Source organism: Meleagris gallopavo, chromosome Z, assembly GCF_905368555.1.
Source record: "Meleagris gallopavo chromosome Z, MGAL_WU_HG_1.1, whole genome shotgun sequence".
Classification (NCBI taxonomy): Eukaryota; Metazoa; Chordata; class Aves; order Galliformes; family Phasianidae; genus Meleagris; species Meleagris gallopavo.
Genome location: NC_139435.1, coordinates 63909906 through 63930038, shown reverse-complemented (window position 1 = coordinate 63930038; position 20133 = coordinate 63909906). Strand labels below are relative to the sequence as shown.

The 20133-nt window shown below is 37.1% G+C and overlaps 1 protein-coding gene across 4 annotated transcripts in view; it reads right to left on the bottom strand.

The window, feature by feature from the left end:
• Window positions 1–327: 327 nt before the first annotated feature.
• SPTLC1 (serine palmitoyltransferase long chain base subunit 1) overlaps window positions 328–20133 on the bottom strand; it is a 34148-nt gene continuing 14342 nt past the window's right edge. Inside the window, exons 6-16 of one of the 4 annotated variants that reach the window (XM_085213250.1) lie at window positions 16015–16147; window positions 14527–14656; window positions 13688–13777; window positions 12790–12897; window positions 12096–12191; window positions 11850–11946; window positions 10388–10442; window positions 7305–7422; window positions 6346–6419; window positions 5814–5939; window positions 328–731 (exon numbers count right to left, since the gene is read on the bottom strand). In XM_085213250.1, the coding sequence (XP_085069376.1) occupies window positions 5846–5939; window positions 6346–6419; window positions 7305–7422; window positions 10388–10442; window positions 11850–11946; window positions 12096–12191; window positions 12790–12897; window positions 13688–13777; window positions 14527–14656; window positions 16015–16147 (995 nt within the window). In that variant the 3' untranslated portion in view covers window positions 328–731; window positions 5814–5845. The other 3 variants (XM_085213251.1, XM_085213252.1, XM_085213249.1) reach the window with 3 other exon arrangements.

The following is a 20133-nucleotide window of genomic DNA, read 5'->3' as shown; positions in this document are numbered from 1 at the left end:
CCATTCCACTTAATAATACTGAATCCAGATTTTCAGCCTTATGCTCTTCTCTTTCAGTGAAATAATACTTCGCAGGATCCTCTTTTAACTGGAATGGATCTTTTTGCCACATCAGTTTTCCAAAATGATCACCACAAAAGTTGAAATGATTTCTGCTCTTGTTACGCAAGGAAGACAAAGGTTGTTATTGCTAAGTGGGGCTGAACCTTCAATAATTATGTTACCTGTGTCTATAAACATGTTACAACGGCTGTCCCAATGTTCACTGCCTTTTCAGGTAGCAGTGGAGGAATTCACCCAGGCAACATCAATACACCCACCAGGGCATAACTTGCTACAAATGCATTTTAATATGCAGGAAATGCCAAAATGTTCCTTGGTACCCTTAAGCACCTTGACTGTATTCACAAATGGGTCAGGGAGAACAGGTCAGTCGGTAATCGTATGGCAGGACACATCCGGCTGATGGCAGTTGGATATTTAGACAATTAAAGGCTCTCCACGAATTGTAGAATTAGCTGCAGTTGTAAGAGTATTTCAAAAGTGGTCCAGTCTAATTAACATCGTCACTGATTCAGCCTATGTTATAGGAATAGTGACCAGAATAGAAGGATCATATCTAAGAGACATTTCTAATTACCAACTGTTCATGCTGCTGTATAGTCTTTGTGTCTCTCCATAGGAACCATATTTTATAATACACATCCAATCACATACCGGTTTGCCAGGACCTTTAACAGAAGGAAACAAATAAGCGGATCAGTTAGCTGCATTTTGTTCTTCCCAATTCATTTGAAGAGGCTCGACTGTCATACGCCTTTTTTCACCAGAATGCTAAGACGCTGCAAAAGTCTTATGGCCTTAGCTTGACTCAGGCGTGATAATTACAGTATGTCCTGATTGCCAACAGATGACACCTCCTTTATTGCATGGGGTTATTCTCCGAGGCCTAACAGCTCTGAAATTATGGCAGACAGATGTCACACATATCCCTGAATTCAGAAGACTTAAATATGTCCACATCTCCGTGGATACCTTTTCCAGAGCCGTAGCAGTGACAGCACATACTGGGGAAAAGGCCTGCAACATCTGCAAACATTTTCTTCTGGCCTTTGCAATTTTTGGGGGACCAAAAACTATTAAGATATGGCCTGGGAGAGGTATCTCAGATAGTATTACAATCATGGGGAATTAAACATCTCATTGGCATATCACATTCACCTACGGGACAAGCCATAGTTGAGCATACCCACAGCACCCTTAAGGCTATGCTACTTAAGCAAAAAGAGGGAATGGAGAAAGCACTTCCAGCAGAAAGGCTTGCTAAAGCTATATATGTATTGAGCTTTTTAAATCAATGGTGTGATGACGGAGGACCACTGATAGCCCGTCACTTTGTTTCAGTAAACAAGGAAAGAATGAATATTAATGGAAAAGCTACTGTACTAGTAAAGAATCTGGAATCAGGTCAATGAGAAGGCCTTTTCCCACTGATAATTTGGGGGAGAGGTTATGGTTTTATTTGTATAGGTGCAGGACCGTGATGGATTCCAGGAAGGGCAGTGCAACCTCATTTGTTGACATCACCTTCATCTGCTGCACTATCATCATGAATGCTGTATGGGTACCTTCACAGCTAAGACTAATGTGTGGGTTACGCTTGCCAGCGACTTTGGACAGAACACGCTCTGCTTATCAATATCATCCCCTGACTCCCCATTACTATGTGCCTGGTAGGACTTCCCCTTGATCAAGGGATATGGGAACAACTGGCTCACACTACTAGTGCTTCCTCAGTTGTGCAGGAAGAGAAGGTCTGGGGAGGGAAATGGATCAGTGGGTTCCCTACTCGCCCCCAGTGTCACTACCCCCATAGGAGCCAGAACTTTTGAGATCAGTAAAAAGGGATTGGTGCATATTTTTCAATCATTATAACAATCAATCTCTTTCATGGTCAGTCAATGCTACAATGGTGGCGTATAGAAATGCATCACCCTTGCATAATTACACATCTTCAAATATTTCAATATCTAGTAATTTAGACCTTCAGTTACCCCAAGGAGTATTTTTAATATGTGCAGATTGCACATGGCCAACCATTCCATCATATATTAAAGGAGGGCCCTACTCTTTGGGCAGGTTGACCTTATTAATGACAAATCTGTGATCCTTGCAAAACACCAAAATAATGGTAGAACCTGAAGAAATATTCATGCTTTTGATTGCAAAGAGAAGATTAAATTTTGGAACTGGGAATCAATTATGTTTGCATCACTCTTCACTCCAGGGGTAGCAGCTGCTAAAGCATTAGTTTAAATAAGCTAGGATGTTGGCTTAGCAAACAGACTAATGCAACCTCACAAGCACTTTCAGGCCTGTTACAGGATGTCGACTCAATTTGTCACAGCACACTGCAGAACAGAGCTGCTATTGGCTTCCTACTTCTCATATGAGGACGTGGCTGTGAAGACACTGAAGGACTGTGCTGCATGAAGTTATCAGATCTTTCCACCTCCATCCATGAGAGTATTCAGGAACTGCAGAAAGGTGTGCAGAAATTACGTGTGGGAAATTCATGGGGGTGGTTCAATGTGTGGTTTCAATGCCTGGGCCCTTGGATTCAGAAACTAATTAAGTTAGGGCTAATGTGTCAATTTTTGTGTCCCTTTTACCTGTATTCTTTGCATTATATCCTGTGTAAGAGTTGTGATTAACAAAGCTTGTTCAAGTTAATGACAAGTTGGGCAATATGGATCCAGTTAGTAATATGTCAGTGAGCAGATGGCAACACTCTCACACTGGTCAGCAAGAAACCATGGGAATAAGCAGCTGTGACTGTGAATACTTTCTGCATGTGTTTTGTTTGTAGAGAGAGCTAGCTTCAATAGTTTGTTTTTTTTGAGCAGTTGTTCCGCTTGGGCTCTGCATCACACACTGGTCACCGGGATGTGGAGTACAAATGGAAAAAACAATGCAGGCCCTGAAAAGAATAAAAACAGGAGAGAGTCTGTTGTGGGTGACAGAAGACAAGTGCACTTTGAAGCAGGGAATGTCCTGCTGGCACTGCCTATCACATTCAATGCCGGCATGTTCCTTCTCTCTCCTTTCTGGTGGTTTCCTGTCTCTCAGGAGTTAATAAGTAATAGCATATTAGCTTAGGGAGCTTCCATTTCCCACTCATGGAATTGTCTAAGATTGCCTGTGTGAGTGTGCACATATCAGCTAAAAAAATCATGACCTTCTATGTAACTCTTTTCTTATGTTTAGTGTGTTATCATTCAAGGCCTTGATTGAGTTATGATTAGTATGTTATTAATATAATTAGTGCTATTATTTTATAGTGTGGTGATAGTTTGCTAATAAATTAAAAAGGGGGAATGGTGAGAATACAAGAAAGACTATTCAGAGCAGCAGTTGTGAAGCAAGACAAACAGCATGAGGAAGCAATGCTGAGAACCAAGGCCAGCTCTAGAAGAAGAAAAAAGCCAAAGGAACAGTCCATGGCTCTGGTTGGATAAGCACTTGTATGCATGACTAAGGAGTGTTTGTGCAATACTTTATTGACATGTAAAGGCAGATGGAAAAGTTGTAACCGTGGATGGGAAAGCTCAAAAGGAATCTTGTGAATGTATAGAGGTTATGTGGGAGCCTATAATAAATGATTTGGATTGTTCATGTCTGAGTCTGTGCCTCATTGCCATAGTTCAGGATAGAAGCCCTTATGCTTTTGATTCACCTCACAGTATCCTAAATATCTTTCCTGTTGTATATTAAGACCCCAGACTCACTCCAGCATCTGAAGAAATTAGTGAAAGAGTCCCATGTCATCCAAGCAAAGCTGCAAAACAACTAAAACAGGCTTGTCCATACATTTATCAGCAAAGAGTACTGAGAATTTAAGCACCTTAACAGACTCTATTTCAGGAAGATCTAAAATGGAAGGAGTCAGCATGGATTCTACAACCTTCTGTATTAACGCTGATCAGTTACTTGTCTACCTTCATAGGTTTACCTCAAACTCTAAAACAATTATGCTGCAATGGAATCCAACCTCTTCATTTGTCCTCAGCCAAAAAGCTTGATTTTATTTGAAAGTTCAGTTTTGTATTATCAAATCAAAAATGGATCACAAGCTCAACGCATACCGGTTAGTTTTTATTTCCATCTCTCAAAATCTCTTAAGACTCTGAGAAGGCTGATTGTTCTTGAAAAGGCATGTCAGTTCTAGTCCACAAAACAGGAATCAGCTTCCATCCTCACATTTTTGCTTTTTAAGTAGTCGGCTTGTCACAGGATTTTAGTCAAAGTGAAGACAGAAAAATGTAAACGTAATATGAATACTTTTGAACGTTGCGATAAAGTGTCTGCTGTATACCAAAAACTATTCGAGTATTTCTAGTACTGGCAGTACTAGTAACAAATGTGGCCAAGAGTAATTTCAGCAGGTTTTATCTAAAAAGACAAAGTTCAGAAGTTTTGACAACCACAGCAAAGATGGAGTCATTAAGAACTGAAGGAGATAACGTAGACTACGCTCATCTGATGCAGAATATTCTACAAAATATGATTGAATCATGCTACAGTGTAAGTACATAATATATACAAATTTGAATAAAATGTTTATTTAAACAATGATCTTTCTCAAAAATAGTACTGTTGTCCTTGTAGCAGCAACCAAAAAGAAAAATAAGTATAAAACAACTCAGAATACAGATCAGGTAGAACACAACATTTTTTGAACATGGTATTGTTAAAAATATGCTGAAATACATTTTTGTTTTATTAAAAGCTATGGCTTAATGTCATCCATCCTTACCAATTTCTTCAGATTTGTGTTATGTTTCTATCCATCTGTGACTACTGAAAATTACAAGAGCATAAAACTCCAAATATTACTAATTAATTACTAATTATTACTCTAATGCATAGCACCTATTCAGAGCTATAATTTAACACACACATTTTAGTGCTTCAAAGCTGTTTTAAAAAAGTTATATTCATTTGCCATTTCAAAACTTTAGTTCTTCATGTTGTTTATGCCTTCTCTTCAAAACAGGTGCAAAAGACCCCTGACTGAACATACTGTAATAATATTGCAACACTCTCACAATTTAGAGGTTTCAGTTTAGGTGTCTTAAGTTGATAAGAAAAATCCCACCCATAAAATCAAATATGCATATTTACATATGAAATGCAGTATGCAGACAGTGTTAAACATTAATTTACATTTTGGTAGCAATTATCTGACTAGGCATTCTGAGAAGCTGCTTTCAGAAATGGTTAAAAAGATATAAACAAGTAAGAATTGAGGTTCCCACTATGAATGACTCATTACAGCACAAAATTATCTTTTAATGCATTGTTTCTCTCTTAAGGTAGTATTAGGAACAGCCTATCTTCATTCTGAAAGCAAGTGAACTTCCTACATACTGAGATACACATTTTAGATGGCTATTGGGAAAAAAATGAATTATATACATATGTATACATATCTCATTTCTCTCTCTCTCTCTCCACATACGTGGTAACATTTAGGGGGTTGAAGAAATAAATTTAAGGCTTTTTAAGATGAAACCTGTGAAAAAGATCTGCATGCAACAGCAATATTCCATTTTTACAAATGTTATTAAAGCGTAGATTTTGAATTTTAAGTACATTGCGTCATTCACCATTTTCAAAATTCAGTATTCTATATATCACTGTATTTTTACTATCCTGAAACAATCTCATTAGTTAGGCTTTAATGTCTATGGTGGATAAGCTTTAATATCTGAAGTGGAATTCACTATACAGTGTAAAACATTTATTCTTACAATTTGAGGAAAAAGGAATCCAAACCTGTGGGTTAATTCAGTACAGACTCTGCAGCTTCCTTTATAAGTGATGCAGCTTTGTCCAGTTCTTGTTCTGTTTGTTCCACTGTTACCACTACTCGAATACTAAAAAAAGAAAACCACAACATACCTAGATATAATCCTTGTCTTCAGTTTTAGGCTTTTCCTGTACTAATATTAGCTCATTAAAATTACTAGCTCTAGGTAGTAATTCAAATTCAACCAGACACAAGACACATGACTAAATGTGGAAACAGTCAGAATGTTTTCATCCTGTTCTCCATATATACAAGCTGGAGAGAAATTTTTCTGTTGTCTGCACATGCACAGCTCAATGAAACATGCCTGGTAAACAAGCGAAGACCGTGCCATGCTGATTGCTAGGGTTCAGGTAGTTCACATATAGTTGTTATTTCAGTGCATCAGAATCTTTTCTCAAAATTCTGCTGCATGAAAACACATAGAGAGTCATATCCTATACAATGAAATGATACATTGATTTTCTACTTACCTGGGTGAAGGAAGACATTTTTCTTCTTTCTCCAGGTAGCGGGCCTGAGTTAATGCAATACCACGATTTACACACTATGGATGAAAGAACAGAGAGAAACCAAAGAAAATAAAACACAAGGTTGATTGTTTAGATAAAAATACAGTTTGGCAATTTCTAGAGGTACATCATTTATATCATCGAATGCATATAACTAACTTCACTACTTCTATGTCAGGATAACTCTTTCTTAAATGGAAGTTTTGACAGTTGTGCAAGAAGAGTATTTAATTTAAATAAAAGATAGTCACATAAAACTGGGGAAGTTAGATGTAGGTTCTTCAGCTCTCCTCACCAAATAATTAGACAAAAATGCTATGTTCTTTAGGCCATTCAAACAAATTTAAGAGTATTTTCAAGGATAATCTAGTTTTTGTCTGTGGTTTAGTCTTATGTATTGGCCACCTGAAATCTAAAATATCCCCATCACTTTCCATCTATTTTACACTAGATAAAGTAAGCCAATGCACAGATAAAAAAAAAAGATACTATATTCAAAACATGGGACTCTCTTCACACAAAAAAACATGTTAATTGCTTCAAATATGCAAAACTACTGAAAGCTAAGTATGCAATAGTTAAAATATGTAATAAAAATAAAATACACCAACTGAACTCTGTTCAGACAACAGCCTGGATTCCTTTAAACATCATAAAAGTTCTATATTCTAAAATATAACCAAGAAATATGTATTTTTATCAAATGTTACAAAACTAAACATGTGCAGCGAGAAACTGGTAAAAGATGGTTTTTAGTAGCCCTGGACTCAGTGAAGAAGCAGATTTCTTGCAGCATTCCTGCAAGACATTCCAAGAGGTTACTCAGCAAATTACCCACAAGTCACTCTACGCATTTGCATTTCATTCACTATTCGCATTGGAAAGCAATGATATATTTTAACCGTTAGAGGAAAACTTACATAATCCACAATTCTCTTGAGCAACTTCACATCATTTTCTCGAGATCCGTAACTATTTTCCAACCTTAAGTGCAATGCTGGAGAAAACGATTCTCCCACTACTCTTAAGCCAGAAATCCTAAAAACAAACAAACAAACAAACAAACAAAAAAACCCACACACTAGTACGTAAGTGTTAAAGTTCTAGAGAGTAAGTGTATCCCCTTTCCAAGTAAGGGAGTGAGAAGGATATTTCACAGAAAATATTATTAAAATTTTAACATTAGAAATAGCTATTCATTAACAGTTTTCCATGCTAGTATTTACAGCAAAAAAAAAATCAATACGTACAGGGACATAATTGCTCTTAATAATCTTCACAGAACCTATGCATTCCTGAAAATATTGACAAAAGCCTGAGTACAATTATTCAAATTACAGTACTGAAGCACTTTTTTTTCTGATGCATTCTATTAGTTTTCCCTAGATGTTTTAGATGACTTTCATTTTTCTCCATAACTATTACATTTTTTTTATCTATATCTATACTATTCATCATAATAACGCAGGCAAACAATGTACACTTCAGTTCACAGTAGGCAAAAACAACAAAACAAGAGAGCAGCTTTCTTGCAGAGTTCACTAAATGTAGTTTTAGCAAATTTGTGAAACAATAACTAGTTCTAACTAGTTAACTTCTAGTTTACTAATTAACTAGTTAATTCCTGGATTAGTTAGTTCTCACTAGTAACTTCTGCAAAAGACTAAAAAATTGTAGAAAGATCCTTCCAAAGATATAAGAAGAATGTTAGGAGTACGTTCCTATTTTACTAATAAAAACACAGCTAGCAAGTCTTTGGGGTCAAAGTTTGGAAAAAAAAAAATAATGGTAAGCTTTTCTACGCGCTTACGTGATGATATGAAATAAGGTTTATTTTTGGCAAAATTTTTGATTTTTAATTATTTCCTATAGAAAATCTTTAGAGCACCTTCTACTACATAATCAGAAGCTCATCTAAACACTAGTAATTCTAACAGAATTGTTCTCATGTCTGCACCCGGAGACAGTTGTTAAGCAGCACCTTAGAATTTGGTTGCTACAGTCCTGACATGTATATAACTCTGATCATAAATGGTATTCTCCAGGAGTCAACACTGAAGCCTGTTCTGCTTAATATCTTCAATATTAATATTAATTCAATATCAGTATTATATTGATGATCTGGTTGAGGGGATTCAGTGTATCCTCAGTAAGTTTGCAGAAGACACCAAGTTGGAAGGAAGCATTGATCTGCCTAGGAGTAGCAAGACTCTGCACAGAGGGATCTGGACAACCTGGATCACCGGGCTGATGCTAATGGGATGAAATTCAACAAGACCAAGTGCCAGGTCCTGTGCTTTGGCCACAACAACCCCATGCAGCACTATAAGATAGGGAAAGAATGCCTGGAAGGCTGTGTGGAAGAAACAGACCTGGGAGTGTTGGTAGATACCCAGCTGAACATGAGCTAACAGTGTGTTCAGATAGCCAAGAAGGTCAATGGCATCCTGGCTTCTGTCAGAAATAGTGTGGTCCAGCAGGAGCAGGAAGGTGATCGTCCCTCCCTACTCAGCTCTATTGAGGCTTGAGGCTCTAGAGCATGCCCAGAGAAAGGCAACAAGGCTGGCGTGGGGTCTGGAGCACAATTCTTACGAGGAGTGGCTGAGGGAACTAGGATTGCTCCCAGTTGTCTGGAGAAGAGGAGGCTCAGGGGAGATCCTATTGCCCCTACAACTCCCTGAAAGGAAGTTGCAGTGAGGTGGGGGTTGGCCGCTTCTCCCATTTAACTACTGACGAGAGGGAATGGCCTCAAGCTGTGCCTGGGAAGGTTCAGGCTGGATATTAGGAAAAAATTTTTCTCCAAAAGAGTGCTCAAGCACTGGAATGAGCTGCCAACAGAGGTGGTTGAGTCACTATTCCTAGAGGTATTCAAGAAATATTTAGATAGAATCATAGAATTCCTCAGGTTGGAAAAGACCCTCAAGATCATCAAGTCCAACCCAACATAACAATACTACCCTAACTTTAACAACCCTCTGCTAAATCATGTCCCTGAACACCACATCCAAACAGTTTTTAAATGCACTCAGTCATGGTAACTCAACCACCTCCCTGGGGAGCCCATTCCAGTGCTTACCAACCCTTTCTGTAAAGAAGTTTTTCCTCATATCCATCCTAAACTTACCCTGGCAGAACTTGAGGCCATTTCCCCTGGTCCTATCACCTGTTACCAGTGAGAAGACATCAGCCCTGTTCTTGCTGTAATCACCTTTCAAGTATTGGAAGATAGAGCAGATGCTTTATTAAAGGACATGTTTTAGAGGGGAAATGTTGGCAGTAAGTAGATGGTTGGACTAGATGACGCTGGTCTTAAGGCCAACAAATATGGAATGACCCACATCCATACTTTTAAAAATTTGAGTCTCCAACTCAGGGTGGCCACATCCATCTGTCTACTAGGAACGTCTCTGACTAGTGCTAATTCCTGAACAGTATCTAGGAGTTAATTCCAAGTGTGTTGCTCAGCTTGGGCCAAATCCATGCCACAGACCATTCTAACAATGGGACAGAGAAGATAAGCATGCTCCAGTGACCAGGGATGTCTCCTCCCATTAATGTGCCAGTATGCATGTAACCTTAGTGAGCCCAAAAGGCCTACCACGCTATTACTCAAAACAGTCATCTCCTAAAATGGTTACAGAACTTGAAACAGAAACTTTATTTTTCAATAAATTCTAGCAGTTTGCTGTACGTCTCCAGAATAATCAATATTTTATTACTGTTTAAGATTCAGGTCTCATATAGAAGAACAAGAAGTATTAAAGTTGATTGCAAGGTGCTTTGAGATATCCCCAAAAGATTATCTGCTAAGCTAGAACTCAAGCTACTAGCACACAAAATGATTTTATTTAAGAAGCCTTTTCAATATGCTTAACACTATTGAGAGCTAGAACACTCTTCTAATGACTAAATTGTCTAAGGGCTTATAAACATCCCTTCTAGAAATAAGGCATAATGTCATTTCAACACCTATATCAGGTTTTAAAAACTTGGAATCACTTACCCCTGTAAAGCTCTGTGAATTCGTTTGCATTTAGCCCGAAGAGTCTGAAAAATGTCTAGACAAAAAGAAAAAAAAAAAGTTTGTATCTCCTGTTTCTACCTTAAATTTCTGTAAATCCACGATTAAAAAAAGAAAAACTAAGATTATATATATTTAGATATATTTAGAGATATTTAGATATATTTTAATAGAAGTTGTAACTCCCTTTATTACTCTTCAAAATGCTCCTGATTCCCATTTCTGCAAGGAAATTGCAGAGCTGACAAAATCCAGGTGAAGTGGTTCATGATCATAGTAAAAAGATGTTACAAATTGATAAAAGAGGTTGAAATTGCAGATTTAATTTATTTACAAACTTATCAATAAAATGTCTACAGTTATGCAAGCTCTGCACCTTGATCCTCTCATCCACTCACTGCAGATTTTTAATGGAAAATTTTGACTGATGGATCTACAACGCTTGGTTCTTTCCTTTCTCCTATTTTCACTTAATTTCTGAAGACCAGGTGTGGGATACACAGATCCAGTGCTTTTTATTTGCGACAAATTAAATACTACATTTGTCTGTAGGTCTCTTCCAACCTGTTCATGGTAATGAATATTAACAACAAATACAAGACTTGGACAATTTTGTCCTTATTATACACATCTCTCACCCAAAAAAATTCATTCTTAAGATTCTAGGAACAAAAGCAATTTCTCTGATTCTTAGAGCCGAAACTCTTGCTTGACAGCCTTATTAAAGTGTCCTGTACTTGGTGCTGCCAGAATCAAGATATATCTCCATCAGGATGACAGAATACACCTGTTTGGATGCTCGTTTAGAGGAGAAAAGAAATTCAGGAGTGCCAAGAGAAAAGCAATGGGTTGTTCAGTATGAAGCAAATACATCCCTACTTCTATGTCTATAACTTTATCTTCCTCTATTTGTCTTAAAGGTATTTATTTTCAAGTAAGAAATCTATTACAAGTCTACAAAGTAGAATAATTACTTATTTGGTGATTAATGACTATCATCTCTTTCCCTTCTAAATACAAGTGACAAAGAAAGGAAACATTAAAGATATCAAAAGAAAAAGCATAATGTGAGATTATGTGAATTAAAACTTCATAGAATCATGGTCTAGAGGTTGAAAAGAACCTTGAAAGATATCTAGTTTCAACCCTCCTGCTGTGTGCAGTGTCGCCAACCACTAGACCAGGCTGCCCAGAGCCACATCCAGCTTGGCCCTGAACGCATCCGGGGATGGGGCATCCACTGCCTCTTTGGGCAAACTGTTCCAGTGCTTCACTACCTTTGAGTGAAAAACTTACACGTGTAAAATTAAACTGCTGTAAAGGAGAGAAGATGTAAAAGGGTAAATGGGTAAGGAATTAAACTGAGTAGTAGTTGTGAGTTTTGATTGAAGAACGACTCAAGAGTAAGATCTTTCTTAAGGGATTTTTCTTAAGAATTAAGTACCTGGATTGTCTTCCATAATGTTCAGAGCCTCAATAGCAGCAGCAGCTAACAAAGGAGGAAGGGATGCAGAAAAGCAATAGCCTTGACCAGACAATCGCTATGGAGAAAAAAATATATCTTTTTATTATAGCAATATTGACAGTATCTTCATTTGCACATATTTCTCCACATCACTAGGCTAATGGAAGTATTGAAAAACAGATTTTCAATTCATACACAATGTTTCTCAAAACTAGTATGACTGACCTGATGGTCAATTATAAAAGATCTTCCACAGCAAAATCCTCCAATAGAAGCCAGTGAATTTTCCATGTTTGCACTAATGAGATCTATATCATCAATCTGCAAGTTAAATTAACAAGTTATTAAGAGATGCCTTTAATTATATCAAAGCAATATATAAGATAAATATTCATCTTCTTCATATTTTCACGAATACTGGAGAAGACACATCATGTTAGAATGAAGATATAAGGAGTAAGAGAAAAGTTTTGTTCTACTTTCTCCCCACTGGAGAAAAAGGCAATAGAACAACATGGGCTGGCTATACAGAGAAAATTTTCTGACATACCCCTAAGATTCAAATATTTCTGTGTAAGCATGATATTGTGAAGTATATGAGGCAAGAAAACACTGCAATCATTATCTCAGTAAGCATTCAAAACGAGAATGAAATTGTGAAACTTTAAAAATGTTTACAATACTTCTCACAATTACAAGTATTAGGGAAAAAAAAAAAAGATTTCAAGTAAGCAGGAGAAATAAAAATGCAGAGACCTGAACGCTTTAAGCTTAACTGGAAAGAACATAAAAGTATGTTTAAGATTCTGTCATCTACTAGTAAGTATTTCAGATACCAGACATAAGAAACTAGTTCTGTAAATTGTTTCTGCACAAATCTCTTGTTCATAACAAAAAAGGCAAAAAATATGGCACTTACATTTATTCCAAAATGTTCAGTGATTCCTCTTCCATGTTCTCCAAGGACTCCAAAAGAAAGACTCTCTTCCAAAAATATTCTAACTTTGTACTTATACTTCAATTTTATCTAAAATAGTGCAAATTATATAAAATACCAGTCACAACCATTAGAATTTGGTCATAAAGTGGGTAAAGGGTGACATTGTAAAGACAGACAACTACAATATCCAGAATACTGCAGAAATGTCAGCTCTACAGTAATGTTCAGTCATTAAAGGCATTTAAAAAAAATGTTTTACCATTTAAAATTTGAAATTGTTTTTACCATTAAATCTCATAAATACCAAAGGCTGCATATAAAAATTGCTATTTTTGTAGTTATTACTTAATAGGCTGCCCAGTACTTTTAATTCTACACACTCTCACAGTATTTCTTCCAGTACCTACCAGAATATAGTCTGAACAAAATTCAGTTTATGCTGAATTGCAAACGTTTTCTTTGGATGCCATTGATTGATAGCTGTGTGAGGTTTTCTTTGTGATTTCATCATTTTTTTTTTAGCAACAATTTTTGCTTAATGATTCAATACAGAGTAGCTGCAAATACAATATACTTTACAGATTAAAAACTAAGACCTTAACTAGGTATTAATTTGTGCGTCTCATTACATACAGCTTCAAAATCCAAATCCTAATCAGACGTTTCAAAAAAAAAAAAAAAAAAAAAAAAAAAAAAAAAAAAAGAAACCAACAAAAAAACAAGATTTGAAATACTTCAAGAGAAATACATTTGAGAAAGGAAAAAAGAAGAAAAGCATACAGGTTTTCTCAGTGTTGGCTTAACAATACAGCATTAATATTTCATCAGTCACATGCATTCATATCTAGAGTTTAAACGGCAATTCAAAACCCCTTACCAATTCTGGAAGAGGGCAAATGTCTCCTGTATTCATATACAACCCTTCCACCACAATGAACCTTCGAGTTACACGGGCTTTGCGAGGATTCTTCAGAAACAAATGGTTTCAGTTAATTTCAACAATTAGTAACAGGTGAAGCTCTGAAAATTGCTTGGTAAGAGAAGAAAGTAATGGAAAGGAAAGGAAGGTAAAGTTGCCTTTGCAAGTACCCTCTTCACATTAGCATTTTACAACTCATATTAGCAGAGCATCTGTGCTTGCTGACCCTGGTTTTAGTAGCTGTTTTTGGATGCCCTTTTGTATTTGTCAGAATGAGGAGTAAACCGTTAATCTGACCCTTATTTTTTGAAGGCAGAACATCTTAAGAATTGAGTGCAAGACAAGAGAGGTGTCTAAGAAAAATTAAAAAAAACAAAAAAAAAAACCATGTTGCTGATGTAAATTTGAGGGTTAGGACTAGCCACTTCCGAGTTGATTTTGTGGTGTGGCATTCAAACTGTTAATTAACTGACATGATTTATAAATTGAAGACAGTTACACAAATTTTTAGATGAAAAAATGCAAGCTCTGCAAAAAAATCTAAACCAACATACACCAGTCATAGAGATATTCCTCTACCACCAATGCCTGTGAATTCACTGCCAGGTACAACAGTGATTAATGTAATAAGTAAAGTCAATCTTAATTAAACAAGCAACATTAATTGCTCAATACAGATTAATAAAAAAAACAAATATTTGTCTATCAGTACTGGGCCCAATCAATTATAGAATCCAGTTTAAAAACACTGGGATAGAAGGGACATAAAAACTAAGATATTTTTGTAAGGAATGTACCTTCTGATCTTCAGTCTCTTGCTCCTTCAACAGTCGTTCAAGGTCTGTCATATCATTATGCTTAAATAATTTGATGTTACTACGAGATGCTTGTAATCCCTTCTGAATAGCAAAGCATGCAGCTTCATCTCTGCAAATACAGGAAGCCCTTCTAAGTTTACACTTAGTTCAACATCAATTCAAAGTAGAAAAGCAACTATTACTGTACTACTTTTCACAGATACCTGTACTTAGGGGTAGTTAAAACCAGAGTTATTAAGGCATCATAAATTTTATTTACACTTAGAAAAAAACATTCCAAAGTTTCTTAGCTTCCTTATGCTACAAGCACCTTTTCTTTTATTAAGACTTATTAAATTATAAGTCTATTTTTATTAAGAATAAAAGAATTCTTTTGTGACAGCAATTTATAGGAGCACCATATTTCATGGACCAGGTATAATGCCCTAGTAGTCATCCCAGAAGCTTTCACTCCATTTGCTCTGTTACAAAGATGTGCCTGTATAAAATTGCAGTGGTCCTCTGATAATCTCAAACTTTCTTTTTAATATCCCTAATGTATCGCTGCCTTGGTGTTCAAACAATTACCCACTATTTCTAAGTCCTGGAAAAGCAAGTTCTGGGTACAATGTAGTATGCACTGTCATAGCTAGGTAAGCAAGTCCAGCAACCTTCAGAAGATGGCAACTAAGTCAAACCTTTTGCACATGCTAACTGCAGTAATTTCGAACAAGTTACTTTAAAGTAAAGTGAGAAGATCTTTTGTCACAAAGAAGTTGAAATAGTTGAAACCTAACTCCTTCAAGTTAAACTGTGAAATGACACGTCCATAGGAGTATTTTGACTATTAGATATTTAGACAGGTACAAAAAAAAATTGTAAGATAACGAAAATTCATCAACTTCTAAAGAATCCATGCTCTCCTCTTTGGCTCAGGAAGTTTTGACTATTGCTATTATTTCTTTATTTGTCCCCATACTAACTATGACTAGTTACTCATAGGGGCCATACACTGAGCTTGCCGAATCTTTGGTTCAATCCTTTTTAGAGATTCTACTTACAGTGATCTTTACGCAAGCAATTCCTTGCAGATATGTATGAGAGGAACAACCGCCACATGAGAAAGGAAAAAATGTCAGCAGGAAGTAGGAGAAAAACAAATACAACTACACATTTTCTTAGGAAAAAATCTAGATATCACATTTAATCCTTGCATACACAAGTCTGTGGCTTTTTCAGTTTGCTTGGATGCATTGTTGTTGTTATTAAGCTGAGTGCTCAAGTCTGTGTTCCCTTGAAAAAAGCAGTGACTGATTTGATTTGAAATATCTGGCAAAGGAGTATCTAAACTTTTTACAGCAAAATACTTGATCTAAAATGGCATTATTTTCTAAACAAATGGTTTAATTTTATTTACAATAATAAAAGTGAGACATCAGAAGGAAAAATCCTGAATCTGTAGTTTTCCAGAGAGAAAACAATACTTACACAAACACAATGTCCCCTCGTTTTGAATATGCAGGAATTGCACTGGCAATTGTTGCAAATCCATATGAGTATATAATAGCTTCTTCTGTCCTCATGAATTTTGCTAGTCGGTCTTCTAATTCTAAGTGCACATCTATTAGAGTGAAAAAATAAAAAGACCTGAGGCAGTTTAGCTGCTTTCATATCAGAAAGACTAACTCCTTGCTTTTAGAAATGATCTAATTGAATTAAACAAAATTACTGTTCATTTGTAGGAAAAGTTTTACAAAAAGTAACTTCTCAAAAAAAAAAAACAAAAAAAAACTAAACCTAGCTGCAATTAATAAAACTTTGCTTAAAATGAGAAGTAAACCAATATTAAACTGAGACTTCAAAAGATTAGAAAAATATTTAAGTAATATGATTCTCTCATACTCTTACACAACGGTAGTTAAGATCTGCTTGTGATTAGACCACAAGTAAATGAGGCAGGATTCCTGGTCAGTGACTAGGGAACATAATTACTTCAGCAGAAAATAAATAGCAACCTAATTTATAGTAATTAATGAAGTCTTGTTGGCAGGCTGACAGTTCCTCCAAGCTAATTTTTCCACTGCATATAATACAGCTATCATTACAACAGACAACTGCCCTTGTCAGACTATGTGCAATCATATACTACTTCCTGAATGCAATACAGCTAATTCAAAAGGTGGCCATCTCCATGTCACAGATCCTCAAAATAAATTTGAACAACTATACACACATGCATTTCCCAAACCAACTCAGTCAGAATGGTCTGTGTTAGAAATGAAATGCCACAAACAATACAACACAAGTGAATGAATCACTGCAAAAGAACCAGCCAGAGGTAAAAAGGTGACCAAAGCATTAGGTACTGTGCCTAAGCAAAATAACCTCTTTGTGTGATAAATGATTATTTTAATCACTCAGAAACACTGTCAGTGCAAGTTTCTTCAACAAAATGTTATTCAGAGAATCATCAAGTGAAAAAAACACAAGTTGTAGGGGCAAACATAGATCCTTAGAATGTAACTTGAAAGATCATCACTAGCCAAGGGATAACCTCTTTGCAGTTATTCAAAAGTTCTCTGAAACTAAATTTAAATGAACCAATATTAAAAAAAAAACAACAGATTCTTCAATAGTCTACGAAGCCTGGTTATGTCAATATTGATATTTCTAGTCCAATATTAACAACAAAGGTGTAATAAAGAAGATTTGTAAAAATCTTAATTTTGTTGTATGAAATATATCTAGCATAGCCTTTCCCCAAAGAGGGGTATCCATCTGCTTCACAGTGTCACATAGTGAAAACAAAAATTATGTCATGTCTTCAAAGAGATGTGGAGTGCTGGTGGCAGCACGTTCAAGAGCTAGCAGAGTGCCTCAGTATCTAAGAGGTCGAACCGCAATGCATTAAAGACAGCACAGTCACACGATCGGAGTAGGTGATTATCCCTACATGAACTACAGTTCATGTCAGTGCAGCCTCACTTTGAATATTATTTGTAATTCTAAGCTCCGCAATATAAAAAGGATGTTATGAGACTTGTATGTTCCTGAAGGAAGGCACCAAACCCGGTAAAAGGGCTGGAAGGAATGGACTAGGAGAAGAGGCTGAGAACACCTGGGCTGCCCAGTCTGAAAAGTGGATACTCTGAGGCATCCTCCCCATTCCCTGCAACTTCTTGCAGAGAGGAAGCTGGGGGATATGCTGATGTTTTCTCCCTGGGAACCAATGACAGGATGCGAAGGAACAGCACAGAAGTACATCAGAGATGGTTCAGACTGGACACTGAAAAATTTCTTTACTCTGAAAGTGGTTTAACAATGGCTCAGGCTTTCTAGGGAGGTGGTTGTGCCACCACCCTAGAAGAATTGGGTGGTGAGAAGAATTCAAGAAGAATCTGGACAATGCCCTCATTAGTACCTTTTACCTTTTGGTTAGTCCTGAAGTGTTCAGGTAGCTGGACACAATATCTTTGAAGGTCGCTTTCATCTCACCTATTTTAACTAACAGTCTCCCAGTTGTCAAGAACAATTTTACATCATTACCAGCCTCCATCAGGACTAGAGTTGTTGAACATTACTGCCTAGCTGTGGCCAACAAACCTATTAATTACCTACTCAACAGGCATCCTTTCAAATCCATATCTTTTCAACTTAAAGATAAGGTTTTTTTGTGTGATGATGTCAAAAGCCTGGCAGAAGTTCAGGTAGATGGCATCGTTTGCTCTTCCTTTGTCCACTGACAGTGTCCATCACAGAATGCAACCAGATTGGTGAGGCATAATTTTCCCTTGGTGAAGCCCTGCTGTCTGTCTCACATCATCTTCTCATCTTGCATACGCTTCAACAAAAGTAGGATCTGTTCCATGACTTTCTCAGGCACTGATGTGAGGCTCACTGGTCTGTAGTTTTCCAGGTCTTCCTTTCCATGTTTTTTAAAAATGAGAGTGATATTTCCCTTTTTCCAGTCATCCAGGACTTCATCTCACAGCCGTGACCTTTTAAATACGATGGAGAGTGGCTTGGCAACCACATTAGCCAGTTCTTTCAGGTCCCTGGGATGCATGTCATACAATCACAGAATGGTTTGCGTTGGAAAGAACCTTTAAAATTATCTACCTCCAATCTCCCCTGCTCAAGCAGAGACACCTCCCTCTAGACCAGTTTGTTCAAAGCCCCATACAGCCTGGCCTTGAATGCGTCAAGGGAAGGAGCATTCAAAACCTCACTAAGTAATCTGTTGTAATGTCTCACCACCCTCACAGTAAAGAATTTCTTCCTTATATCCAGTCAAAATCTACCCTTTTCCACTTTAAAGATATTTCCCCTCATCCTGTCACTACCTGCCCTTATAAAAAAACCCTGCCCAGCTTTCCCGTAGGCCCCCTTCAGGTACTGGAAGGCCTCTACAAGGTCTCCTCAGAGCCTTCTCTTCTCCAGGCAGAAGAGCACCAGCCCTCTCAGCCTGTCCTCAGAGGGGAGGTGCTCCAGCCCTCTGATCATCTTCATGGCCCTCCTTTGGATATGCTCCAACAACTCTATGTCCTTCTTGTGCTGGGGGTCCCAGAACTGGATGCAGTACTCCAGGTAGGTGCTCACGACAGCAGAGCAGAGGGGCAGGTCTCCTCCCTCACTGGTCACACTTCCCTTGATGCAACCCAGATCCAGTTGGTCTTCTGGACTGCAAGCGCACACTTCTGGCTCATGCTGAATCTTTTATCAACCAACCTTTCTTCTCAGGGCTGCTGAGGCCCCATATATTTGTACACATTCAGTCTCATCAGGTGGTCTCAGAGTTGCTCTGCTCTTACTGTAGGAGGAATTTTGTTCCCACAGCCCCCAGCCAGAGGTTCAGGGATGTGAGAGATGTGGGAAGCCTGATCATTAGCTAAGACTGAGATAACTTGTTGAGTAGCTCAGCCTTCTCCATTGATGTCACTTTTCTCTTTTATCAGAAGGTATACGTTCTCCTTGTTCTTTCTCTTCGACTAATGAGCCTACAGAATCCCTTGCTCTTTTTCACTCTCCTTGCCAGGTAAAGTTCCATCTGTGCCTTGGCTTTTTTAACTTTATAATTAAAAATTAGAGGAAACAAGAACTAGAATACTGCTCTGAGAACTCAGCTATTGATATCTAAAGGAGAAAAAATGCCTCGAGCATAAAAGACCATTACATTCTCTAACTAATAAATTGGTAGAGATAAAGAGGCCATCACAATTAAAAATAAAAAAACTGCACATTTGTCACTGAACTTTAGTCAGCAACAGCAAACACTACACTGAGGGAACACATGGTATAAACAGCAGGCAAAAAGAAGTACTGTCAGCTATAACCAGATAGTGAATATAACCATTTTCATGTTAAGATAAAAAATTTTATAAACGTATCATATTCTACCAAGGATGGAATGTTAGTTGTACTGAAGACAAAAATCACAGGTCAGAGCAAGACATAGCATGCACAAAATTGATACATCGTCACTTAAGGAAATGAACGCTTTGTGTAACTGCAAGGTTGAAAAGCTTACAGCTCTATTAAGTTTTTACTACCATTCTACTAAGATAAAAACAGAATACTACTTGATTCTCTATTCTTCATTGCTATTAT